At 39.9% G+C, this 12,959-nt stretch overlaps 1 protein-coding gene and 1 pseudogene across 1 annotated transcript; one reads left to right on the top strand and one right to left on the bottom strand.

The window, feature by feature from the left end:
• Positions 1-4,849: 4,849 nt before the first annotated feature.
• On the bottom strand, positions 4,850-5,152 carry LOC128459309 (small integral membrane protein 36). The gene has a single exon (XM_053444443.1). It carries the CDS (start codon positions 5,150-5,152, stop codon positions 4,850-4,852), a length of 303 nt encoding a protein of 100 aa, XP_053300418.1.
• A 3,339-nt stretch (positions 5,153-8,491) lies between these two features.
• Positions 8,492-12,409, top strand: LOC128458373 (EP300-interacting inhibitor of differentiation 3-like; annotated as a pseudogene).
• The last annotated feature ends 550 nt before the right edge of the window (positions 12,410-12,959 follow it).

The raw sequence follows: 12,959 nt of genomic DNA, 5'->3' as shown, positions 1-12,959 counted from the left end.
TATTCAGAATAATCAAATATAATACAGCATTCACTGGAATCAGATCCAGATTAAAGTTTCAGTATTTAGAAGTTACTGACATCTAGTGGTGAGGTTGCATGTTACATCTGAATACCCCTCATCTCACCCTGCCCTTCCAAACATGACAGATAACCAGTGGGAGCCTTCATTTGCCGTAAAAGCTGTAGAAAACATGGCGTCCTCCGTGGAGAGGACCCCCCTTCATTTAAATATAAAGTATTTAAATATAAAGGGACAATTCCAAGGTAAAGAAAACAACAATTTGTACGATTTAGGTGAACACACACTAGTGAAAACATCACTAGGATTATTAAATTTTTTTGTTTCTGCCAATAGATCCCTTTCAACTAAATCTTACACACTGAACCTTTCATTGTGGAGTTGTTGCATGTATTTTAATGAAGATTCAACCCAATTATACACGTGAATTTACTTACAATTGTTTTTTATATTTCAGAGACGCAGTTGTAATGTTGTTTGGTGTTGTTGTTTTATTTGTGTACATTAATGGAGCCCGACCTTCTGACATTTATCCTGTCTCTTTAAATTCTTTCAAAGTTGTTCCTCTCAAGCCTGAGCCTTTTTCTCTTTCCAGAAAGCACCACTGCGTCCAGCCTGGTACTAAATAATCTAGAAGGACCAGACAAAAGCAAACAAACAAAGCTGGAAAAAGTCTGCAGGATGTATAAACCAAGCAAACCAAGCTGAGCTCTCCAATGACAAACAAGCAATTTGGCAGTTACCTGACCCTGCTCCTCCCTGCACACCAGTCCCTCATTTCTTTCATCAAGCCACCACTGCCCCTCATGAAGCCCGAGCACATAATCTCCAGCCACTTGTCCTCAGTGTTCATCTGCATGGCTCCATACATCTGGATCAGGTCCCTGATCTGCAGCAAAATCAACTGGGTTCTTCCCTGATCTGTATCGCATCCTTCCACAAAGTTGTGTGCTAATCCGTCCTTTAGTTTTTGCTTAATCTTGCCTACAAACAAACATACAAACAAACAAATGAATATAACCCTCTAAGCAGAGGTCAAAGGGGTAGACACAAAATGCCTAAGAACTTGGACAATCTAGGATTCCTGCCAGCGTACAAAACAAAAAACGTCAATATATAATAATGTTTAGGACTAAATCTAAGGTCTTTCAGTTCTCTCCTCAATCTGCAGCAATATGATCCTAAACAAATATTTAAAATTGTGCAATTTATAATGTCATATGTTGCAGGGAGTAAAGATTGTGTACTGACCCAAGGATTCATTTTTTTTATGAATAAATCTTCCTGATAATTCAGGGGTCGAGGGTTGGAAACCTGCAGACCTGGTTACTCTGACTTAAACTTTGCCTCTCAGATAAACACAATATAATTTCATAATGGGAACACACACAGGCACGTGCGAACACAAAAGTGTATGATCATTCCCAGATAAATAAAAGAAACTTCTGAAATATATGTTCGGTAACGTACCGCTGTCACTAAAATAACTTCCACTGGTCCTGCAGGTCAGACATATACTATAGGTGCCTTAGAATAAAGGAGGTTTTATGTGCACACGTGACACACGGGTAAACAGCTTATAATTGGCTTACTGTTTAATGGTTAAATGTTTTGCCCATAGTTGACCTCCAGTGGAGAAAGGGAAGGTAAGCTAACGAGTCCAGAGGAGGTGCATCTGATGTCACTGATCAAATAAACACTTTAACACATTGACAGTGACTGTGACAGTAAAGGCACCGCATTGACCCAGGAAATGCATTTTCATGGAAAAACCTGGGAAAATCCGATAAATCAAGAACTTTTGCAGGATATTTTCATGATGAAGCATGCAATATCCACCTATAAACATTTAAAAGATTAGTATAGAGTTTTGTTGTAGCCAGTTTAATGAATCTTGCAGGTAACAAGCTGAGCCTAGCGTGCTGTATAATGTACACACACTGGTGCTTCTGACTGGGGATTACTGTGTGTGCATCAAAGCATGGCCGCCGCCCTGTACTCACTTTTCACCTCGGTGTCACAGACAGACGTCTGTTGGGTTTCGACTTTCCTGTCACAAATAATAATTTAGAGCCAGATGATGTATACAGCAGCGTGTCCATATCTGGTTTGGCTATTGTAGCAGGAGTCATGGTTTCACATATTTCTGATATTCAAATCAACTTATATTGAATACAAATATTACATGGCTTTAAATTTGATCCCTTACAGAATTAGATATCCTGCATATTACTTATTTCAATTGCTACAGTTATTCTTTTGCCAAGGGGTCCCCTGACCTGTGTCCTGTACACCTATCCTGCAATATCAATACAATGAATTCCTGCTATCAGTTGTGTTATTACAATGGTACAATAGAAACAATACAAATAAGCTTGCTAAATATCTGCATTTTTGTTACGCAGCTCTGACTTTAAAATAATTTTTCTCCTCTGTTTTTTTGGGGGGGGCAAATGTAGCTGACGTCAATATGACTATATAGGTTGTATCATCTAAATTGAAAGAGAATATTTATAATAAATAAATCGTATGTCGTGTCAGATTGAATACAACAAAATATTATAATAATCAAACAAAAACACCCGTGTTCCCACCATCTTTGGCATCCTTGCCTGGTCACAAATGCTTAGCCGAGAAAGTTTCCGTGGTCGTTCCGACCGTAAGAGGCAGTTTAAATTCCAAGATCTATTCAGTCCCATCTGTACTAAAATGGCAATAATGTCAAAGATAAGCATACAACTGTACAACATTTTAGCCATTTAGGATCAAATTTGTTTCCATTACGTGATGTCTTTACGTCTTCCCCATGGATGATCTTCAGAAACTTTACAGAGAATACTGTGGGCTGATTTGATGAATGAGGTCCATTTATTGCACATTTCTCAGAAGCAGGATTAAACAGATTTCTTCCTATGTTTACTGCAAGACTTCTCAGAGCGATGAGATCTATTTGCGTTGAGTGGCAGCACAAACCGAAACGCTAATCACAGTTAAATGATCAAGATCATGGAGTCGGATAGTTTCTTTAATAAGCAAAGAACTGAATGGGTTGCCTCTGTTTAACCTCTTCTTTGACGTAGATAGTACTTTCAATGTTTATACCTATTTCCGTCTGGAGGGCACATGGTCAAGTGTGAGAAAAAGTGAATGATGCTAAAGCTAAATCTATGATTTACAGATTTCCTATTTATTTTTCTCATGGTCACAGTGTTTGTCGTTTGTTAGCATGGTTAGCATGCTAACTGAGCCTTAATTGATCAGATATTGTTTCAGTTTATGAGAGCTAGGCTAACTAGATGACATTTTCATATATTATTCAGACTATTTACTGATACACTACAATACAGTCATAATGTACAGTATACAAGATTTCTTGAAATTAACTTCCAGATAGGGTGACTAACATCAAAACTGGTCCGTTCCACTTTGTGGAATGCATCTTGGGATCCACTCATTGAGTATTGTCTCTTAATATTTGTTTCCAGCTGGGGTCCTTTTTCCCAAGAGGGTGTTCGGGGAAACATCTCCATGACTCAGTAAATCCCAGGAAAGGCTGCGGTTAGCCCTGGTTTCAGGTTTGACAGGCCTTGACGTTTCACTCTGCACAGTTATCCTGACAGATCAGTAAACCTGCTTCACGGAATGGCCCCCCCACCGCTTTGATTTCAGACCCTGTGATGCTCGGACAGGACTAGCTAATCGGTCTGACCCGCCACAGATTACAGCACAATTCTGCACGCAATGAAAAACTGCTGATAAAGATGGACGGAGCAAACAAGCAGATGCCATGCAGATGTTATATTAAAGGCTAAATTTATCATTACAACCTATCTTCATGAAATAATAGGTAGTTAATTTATTGTACACTATCAACACAACAGCAACTTCAGGTAATACAACTTCACTGTTGTTTACACAAACTTTGTTTCCATGTTTCTACAGATATGATGCATCATATATATGTGCACTTTGAGTGTCATGAGCAAGAAGAGGGAATAGGGACAACCCTTTGAGCATTCAAGCATTTATTTATGTGGGTTATCTATTCTTCACCTTGAAGAAAATCTGACAGACAAGCAACGTTTTTAGCTAAAGCTGGCTGGTAAGTGGGACACTAACTTGACCAAAGGGTTAACCCTCTCCCGCTGTGGGCCGGGACGATCGTCTAAGATTAAGAACCGAGACGTGGCGGGTCAGGACCTTGAAGTCCTTTCATTCATCCATCAGCCACTTTGACAACCATATCAATGCACATCGCAATTTATCGAGTCGTATAATTAGTTAAGTGTGTCCAGACTTAACTAATCCCTGAATGGCATCCAATCAAGAGCAATGCACCTTTGATATCGAAAGAGTAGTTAAAGTAGAGATAATAGTTTTATCTGCGTGTAGATGAGGAACAAAGTCCAGAGAGAACTAGGTGCAACAAAGGCACTGGTTTGTTTTTGAAAAGGCTCATTTTAAGTCTAAAGACAATACGTCACTAACCTTGTTTACCCTCTATGACACGTTTCTGTATGAAATCCAAACTCTAACCTTAATCCTAAACCACTCCACCACAGAAGTGCCCTCTTTATTCCTTGTTTTATACGTTATGACATTTCCTCTCCAGAGCAGACTGCAGCCTTTGGCTTGAGAAACTTGAGATAAAGAGGGATTTCACACAGCAGATACACACATCAACACATGTCACCATCCCTTACCGTCCAAGACTGGTCGTGTGTTCTTTCAATCCTCGCATCGTCCGGGTGGTGAAAAAGTGTAAAAAGAAAAGTATGTTAAAAAAAAGTGTCCGGTATATACAACGGTTGTATCTTGTTGGCCTCAGTCAAACCATCGTGCTCTTCTTCTCCCTGAAGTCAGAGTGCGTCGGCTCGTGAAAGGTTGTGATCATGTTGGTCGTGTCCCACCGTCCCACTGGGGCTGGAGAGTTCTGCATCACCACCAGCCTGATGGGAGACTGGGTCGGCTGCGGGTCCGGGGCGTACTCCTTGGTCGGATCTTTGCCCCGGCAGTCGTACATGATACATGATATCAGGAAGACCAAGAGCAAGATAACGTAGCTGGCGATGAGGATGCAAAGGTTCAAAGTGACAGGGTCGATCTCCTGGAAGTTTCCCAGAAAACCCATGGTGCCTGCTTCATGCTGGGAGGCCCAGAGGCCTTGAAGAACAATAACAAGAGGTGCTTGTTCTTCAGCGAAGGCAGAAGGTATCAGCGGCCGTCCGAGAAACTCTAAACAAGCCTAGTGGAAGCAGGGCTTTCTCCCTCTCTATCCTCTTCAATCTGTCTCGCTCTACTGTCCTCCCCCCACCCTCCCTTCATCCTCTCCGCCTCGCTCCCGTCTCCAACCTCTCTGTTTCAGATGAGCACCGTGTATACGTGGCTTTGCGGTAAAAATACTTTAATCCACGTCACTCCTCCAGCCTGACTTTTCTGCGATTGATGGATCACTTTAATAACTTAAGCTTTAGCTTTAACTCTGCAACTGTGACAGACTCTTTGTTATGTCATCTGCGAGCAAGTGAACATTAATTACTGCATGTTTTTGACGTATTTGAGTGCATTTCCGTGTGTGTGTGTGTGTTTGTGTGTGTATGTGTGTGTTCGTAGTGTAATCCTAATCTTGATTGTGAGTGGGGATTGAAGGGGGAAGCCATCTGGCTAAATACAAGCGACAGAGGATGGCTAAAAATGCTAACATGTTAACAGAGGACTTAATTAACCACATGACAACGCAAATGACATTTTTCCCAAAAATGTATGATCTCATATGTTTTGTTGAACATGCGATCCAGCCAGATTACAGCAGTCTCTGTCCTCTGTGTGGCAGAATCCTTGCGGCAGGCTTCCAGGGAATCAGAGGCGGGATTATCACAGTGGACGACTAACTCCTCAGGTTTATAATCTCTGTTTGTTTGATGCGTGGCAATACAAGCCATGTATTCAGGCGTATGACTGCGTGTAGGTGGGCACAGAGCGAGGATGGGATAAAAAGATGCATGTTCTTCAACAAGTCCTTTTCTTAAATGCTACCGTGGGGTAGGTGATTGAGATGGATTGAACAGATGAACAGCAGAGGGCAGCAGTTAGCAATGAGGGAGATCAGAGCTGGAACTCTGACCAAACTTTGACCCAACGCTTCCAGAGAGAGGGGGAAAGACCTAACATATATAAACCTCTTATAACTCAGTCAGACATGAGAAGTACAGACACTTTTATCATGGATTCAATGTTATCCGAGTATTCTCGCCCCCTTTTAAAATCATTACGTATTGTGAAAAGCTTTTCGCAAGATTCCAAAATCAAGGCTGTGATTCTGAAAAGGCTTTGAGACAAATATATAATATATATTTTAATCAAAACCATTCATGTTTTTCTTTGAAGTTAACTATTTACAAACTGCAAAAATCCGTTAACAATGAAAAATATAGTTGACTTGAATATGTCACTCAGTAGAGTTCATAACTCTGAACAGTCCCCCCAGGAAACATCATTTAAATTCACTAGATCCTAGATTTTTATTTGGTTGTGCACTAAGTTACACACTCATACATATCAGTTCTTTAAACATGCTTTTGTCATCACTGAAATCAGTGAAAATGCTGAAAGGTCACAATGTCAGATTCAAATTGAATGTCTTCTTGACCCATACTGAATCCTTCCACTAAGTTTCATGGTAATCTGTCAAACAAATGCAGACGAAAACCTTTTTAATCTGTTGTATGAAATAAAGACCCAACATTCAGGTTTAATTTTTAACCCTGATTTTCATGTTAAATGTTCCTTGAGTAGTTTTCAAATATGTTCAACTTTCTCCTGAAATGTTTGACGTCACGTTGAAATACTCATCTTCTGTTTCAACATGCTTGCTGTGTCGTTTTTAGGTCTTTATTATTTATTTAAAAAACCTCCTAAAAAAATGTGACATATTCAGTTGCAAGACAATATGTCTTTGTACTGATGCACTGCAACAGACAAATTCTGGTGTCATGTGCACCTTTTATATTCACATTTCATCACAATCAAGCTGTTTTTTTAACCAATTGTTAAGGACCACATTCTGTTCTTAAATCCCTAAACGATATTAAAGTTTTTTTAAATGGAGCTGCTACCAAACACATCCAAAATCACCCTATCTGCGAGAAGCCTGTGCGCAGCTTTTAGTCACAATGCAGCACAACAATGGAACCAACTGCCAGATGTTTTTAGGAATATATCATCAATTGCAGTTTTTAAAACCAGATTGAAAGCTTTTTTATTCAGAGGTGCTTTTTATTTTATTTTATTTGTATTATATAACATAGCTCTATCAATTGTATTTGTATTGGTGTACCCCTTTAAATAGTTTTTGTGTACAGATTTATTTATCTTTTATATATACTTATTTAATCTCTTTTATTTGCTTGCAAATTGTTTTAAACTCTGCTTTTTGTTTTAAAAAAGATTTAGTGTATCTATTTTGAATGTCCCGTTCAGCAGTCTTAATCTACCTCTGTGTGTGAAATGTGCTTTTAAATAAAGCTGCCTCATTTGTTTTGTTTATAGTGTTTGGAAGCTGCAGGGTCGTGACTTGAACTTAAGATGCAGTTGTATGACTTTGTGATGATGAACTATCGGCCCTTGTGAAATCTCTGCATTCAATATAGTCTATGATATGTTACCAGGGGGAAAAAACTGAAACTGAAATCCTGACAAAACATCAATATCTTTTCCCCTCCAGATGAAAATGTGCTGACAACATAATGCAAAAGACTTCAGAGACAATCAGACGGTGGATAGAGTGACATCTAAAACACTGTGACTTTATTTTTACTAGCTTAACTTTTCATAGCTAACAACGGCTAACGTTAGCACGGACCACAGATACAGGATCAAGAAAAAAGAAGGTAAACTTTTGTCCTTTTCCGGTGGCTCAGCTTAGCTTCTGGATTTAACTTGATCTGTTTTGATATTTAAGCTGCATTTGAACCACACTCTATGGTATGAATGTTAGCTAACAGTTCATTATTTCAGTTTTAAGTCAGTGATTGGTTGTAGATCTAATGAGACGTTCACTGATCAGCTAGCGCTAGCTAACCCTGACTCAACGAAAGGGTTTACATTAGCTAGCATAGGTTGTGGTTAGCATTTACAGGACAACACTGGTAATTCTAATGCATCAGATTCATCAGATTGCACTAATCTACTTTGGTTTAAGCTTGTAACACTTGGCACCTTGTAAAGCAGCCAAAGTAAAGGGTTTATATCTTATAGCATATTTGGCTAAATGTGAAGTAAAATTTCAGTTTTCTTGTTACACGTCTCAAAACAATGTCCGACAACTTGAAAACATCATCCAGGATCAGCTTGTCTCTAAAGTTATTAGTTGTAAATATTTCCGACACAGTCACAGCTTGTTTTTATCGGACCTGTTTTGCGGCAGCGTGTTTCCCGCTCAGCACCACACTCAGCTGGTCACAGAGGGAACATGAGGAGAGCCAGAGGAGGCACCACTAACCAGGCTGCCTGCCCCGCTGGCTGCCGCAGGAAAGTGGGCCGACCGAGAAGTGAGAGGGGGGTCAGCGACTCCATTGACCTGCAAGACAAGGACCTGGCTCCCAGGAGAAAGGTACAGAGCCGCTTCAGAGACCTCATCAACAACCTGCAGCGTGAGTAAGACTAACAGGTCGGGAGGTTCGAGGTCAAATGTTGGTTCTGTCTGTATGTATTTGCATGTGTTCATAAAGACATGTCAAAGTTAGTTTATAAAGCAGGTTTAAATCAACCAGGCTTAGAAAAGGAAAATGAAAGATCATACATATATAAAAGTATGAATAGAAAATACAAAAGCAATAACATTTTGAACATCATGAATATTTGAGAATTTATATAGCACAGTAATAGATGTAATGAAGGTCCCAAACTAAATTCCAATTGAAAGCCAGTGTGAAGACGTGGTTCTTAAGCCAGTTTTTTCTAGGGTGGTGCCACACGTAGAAGACAGAGACCAAGATGTCAAGAGCTTTTGGTGATGGGTCAGACGACAGCGTCATTGTTCTGTAAACATAACAAACGATCTCTGCAGCGGAATTATTATGTTACATCCTGTCTCTTGCACAACCCCCCACGTGAACAGTTGTCCCTTGAACTCAAAGATGAAGTGATGAGATTTCAGAGGCCAAAGGTAAAGGCCACAGTGATATTATATCAATCTGAAAATATGTAAATGGAAACTATATATTTCCCCATGTGTTTACCCTGGGTGCTCTGGTGATCACTCACTGTTCTTGGAAAATTGGGGATTTTTTCAATTGCCCTTTACAAAAAATGTAATTTTGCATTTGTAGTATCCAGAGTAACGATCCACATATGAATTACAACATTATCAGCTGCAGCTCATTGACTTTGAATCTGCTGTGATCTTTGGCAGTACCATGCCTGAGGGAAATGGCTCCCGATGCCCAGCTCCCCCTGGTGGCCACCGACCTGGGGAAGGAGAAAGCCAGCCATATGTCTGCTGGTTGCACCGCTTTTGATCCCATCGCTATGGCTATGCATCTTGTGAGTACATTTACTGAGTTAGCACAATATATCTTTGTGCATGAAATGTTTCACACATGCACGACTTAGGGAAGTTTCCTTTAACCAGAATGTCGGAGTGTCCATGTAGCAGGAGTGATGACTGATGCAGAGGGTGAAAAGACAAGGAGGCCAAATTAGCCGAAAGAAGAGTGTAGAGTAGATGTGTAGACATTTAACTGTAACACATCAGTTATAAGAGCTATAAATAAGTAAAAAATTCAAACTAACAACCTAGATTTATCAGACAGTCATATTAAGTGCTTAGGTTGTTTGTCCTCGTACTCTTACCCTGTATTTAATCTAAACCAGTGGTCCAGTGCCAATAACCGTCATGGTATATCGTGGAGATATTCTCTGTTCATTTAAAGGTTCAATGTTTAGAATTAGGTGACGGAGTTGCTTAGTGGTGAAGTTGCATGTTGCAGCTGAATACACCTCACTTCCCCCTCCCCTTCAAAAAATGAAAGAGAACCTGTGGTAGCCTTAAGTTGTCATAAAAACTGTTTAGTTGGTCCAGTCTGGACCACTGCAAAGAGATGACCCACTCACATTGTAAATATAAAGTATTAAACCCTTTCTAGGATAAAGAAATGACAATTAATTTAGGTGATTAAACACTAGTGAAAACATCACTATGATTATTTTATATTCAACGTCTGCCAATAGATCCCTTTCACCTAAATCACCCTTAGAAGCAAATTTCACAGCAATCTTATCTGTTCATTTAATGAATGACATGAATGTCACACGTCCTTCATGTTATGGAAGTTTTCTGGAAGCTGGTGAAAGGAGAACTCAGGCAGCAGCTGATGTTTTATGCAGAAGATTTTAATGTCGACTTGATGCATCAAGGAGCCAAGAAGGTGGAACAATATACAAACGTTCACAGAGTAACATGAGCAACTGTCACCCCCAACTCTGATGATGTCTTCCATAGCTCCAAATATATCTCCCACTACTTGTGTCACCCATTCTAACAGCATATCCATGAATGGCTAGAACTGCTGTCACTCTCTATCTTACAGGTGTTCACATCCTTTTGGATAGTTAAGCCTAAAGTATGCATTCCTAAATCCCATTGTGTCCTTACGTCTAAAATCTCAAAGCTGTTGTTTTGTAATGCAAGCGCCAGAGAATCTTATGTAACGGTGGAAAGGTCTCTGCTTCTCTGACAGTTGTCCTTCATGGATCTCCACCGACTAGAAGACAAGGAGAACTGGGGCACAGCTCAGTGCCACTTGAACACGGATGGCTGGCACACATTGGCCAGGAGAGCAGAGTGCTGTTTCAAGACCGCACCCACCTTCCACTACATGTGAGTGCCTCAACATATTATGTACAAGCACTTTATGATGAAAAGCCCAATCATATCATATTGTATTTAAACACCATTTAACCAGACACAATTTTTTTCCGTGGTTGTCCGTTTGTCCATCCATCCCATTGTCATGAGAGCGATATCTCAAGAATGACTCTCTCTTCAAGTTTGACCAAAATATTCAGGATGAACTGATTCCATTTCTGTGGTCAAAGGTCAAAGGTCAAGTTTAAAATCTGGTACAAACATTCACTTGCAACAGACTTAAGTGGTCTAAGGTCAAGGTCACTGTAGCCTCACGCCATACTCTTTTTGCTTGTGGGAATGATGTTAAGGAGTCTTTTTCACATTTGGCCCAAACATGCACGTGGACTCAAGGATTAACTGATTTGATTTTGGCAGCCGAAGTGGTGCCTGAGGGTCAAAGGTCAGGGTCACGGTGACCTCACATTCCTGCGAAAAAACATGTATAAGGACTGCCCATAGGGAGTTTCATTACATCTGGCACAATTCACTTGGATTAATGGATGACCTGATTAGAATTTGGTGGTCAAAGTTCAACGTCACAGTAACCTGAGAAACATGTTGGATATTTGAATGTCATATCGAGGAAAATTTTTCACCTTTTGATCAGTTGTCACTTGGACTCAAAGATGAAGTGATTAGATTTCAGAGGTCAAAGGTGAAGGCCACAGTGAAATTATATGAATCTGGAAGAAAGAAAAGCGTACAAATGTGCACACAGCACTGGTTGGCAGAGGTATACAACTGCCATGCGGTAATTTTAGTCTATCGATAATCTATTTGATTGTTTCTTTCATCAGGAGGGGCTTGTTCCTTGCAGAACTACCTCCTCCAAAGCAACAGAGATTGTGGCAAACTAAGGCTTCTACCAAAGAGGCCAAAAAGCTAATTCCCACTCAGGTAGCCAAGCCTACACTTTCATTGCTCCACTTACCTGCATGCATGTAACTGTCCTTTTGCAAACGAACAAAGATACACTTACTTCTTACTGCCTCATGTTCATATTTTCTGACAGCTGGTGAAAATTGCTTGTCTGCCCTCTAGTGACAGCATTGTCTGTGTGTTTCAGGAAGGTTTTGCACGGATATATGTTGATGACGAAATGCCTTGCATCGGTGAGAGGGTGTGACTTTTAGTTGTATTCCGGCTGGGGAATAGGAAACAGGAACATCTCAAGGGAATTCAAGGGAATGGGAAAGAAAAAGTCTCAGGCTACATTGTGTGTCTTTGTGTTTCAGCACCTGTAGAGGAGGGGGAGGGGAAGGCGGAAGCTGGAGGATCCATGAGGCTGTAACCAGTGCATTATCACTATGAGTCCAAAGATGTGGAGGGTTAGAGATAACAATAAAAGACCTAGTGTACACATTATTTTAAATTGTTGGTCATAAATTCATTATTGTACTGCTTGTTTTCCCCCAGGAGGTCATCCATGTCTTGGACATCAAAGACGCAATGAGTGAAGGACCAGGCCACTTTTTCTAACCTGAAACCACAAGTCTTATGTGTGTCACCGTTCTTGTTCTGTTTTAAATGTCTACATTACTACGATGGCCATTGTTCTCTTATCTTGTTTTGTTGCTTCAGCAACTATATATTTTTTTAAAGGTTTTATTTTAAAGACCAATTCTTAGACATTTTCTCAGAAATGTAGCTCACATTTTGAGATCACACGAGTGCAACTGTAGGTTTTGATCTGTTTGTTCTACCGTTTTTAGAAGTTGGAATAATAAAAGAAATAGAAAAGAAAGATTGTACTCTTTTCATTTATAAGTGTAAATACCAGGTGCCCAACATCCTTGAAAACAACATAGTATACTTTACTGTTTATATCTCTGATACGAAGGTCCTTACATAGCTCTGTATGGTCAGTAGAAAAGAGTCAATGATATGATCTGAATAGTTAGTTAGATGCTGAGTTAACTGGTCGGCCCTTGTGCATTAAATACAGTCTATATGTAACAATATTTTATTGTTTGAACTCTTTAATTAAAGGACTTAAGTAAATAATGAATTAGTATGGGTAAATGTACTG

The sequence above is a fragment of the Pleuronectes platessa genome, chromosome 16 (assembly GCF_947347685.1).
Source record: "Pleuronectes platessa chromosome 16, fPlePla1.1, whole genome shotgun sequence".
Taxonomy (NCBI): Eukaryota; Metazoa; Chordata; class Actinopteri; order Pleuronectiformes; family Pleuronectidae; genus Pleuronectes; species Pleuronectes platessa.
This window is presented reverse-complemented; position numbering and strand designations above follow the sequence as displayed.

Coding starts and splice junctions, on each gene's coding strand:
- LOC128459309 (XM_053444443.1), bottom strand. CDS start 5,152: ATGGGTTTTCTGGGAAACTTCCAGGAGATCGACCCTGTCACTTTGAAC.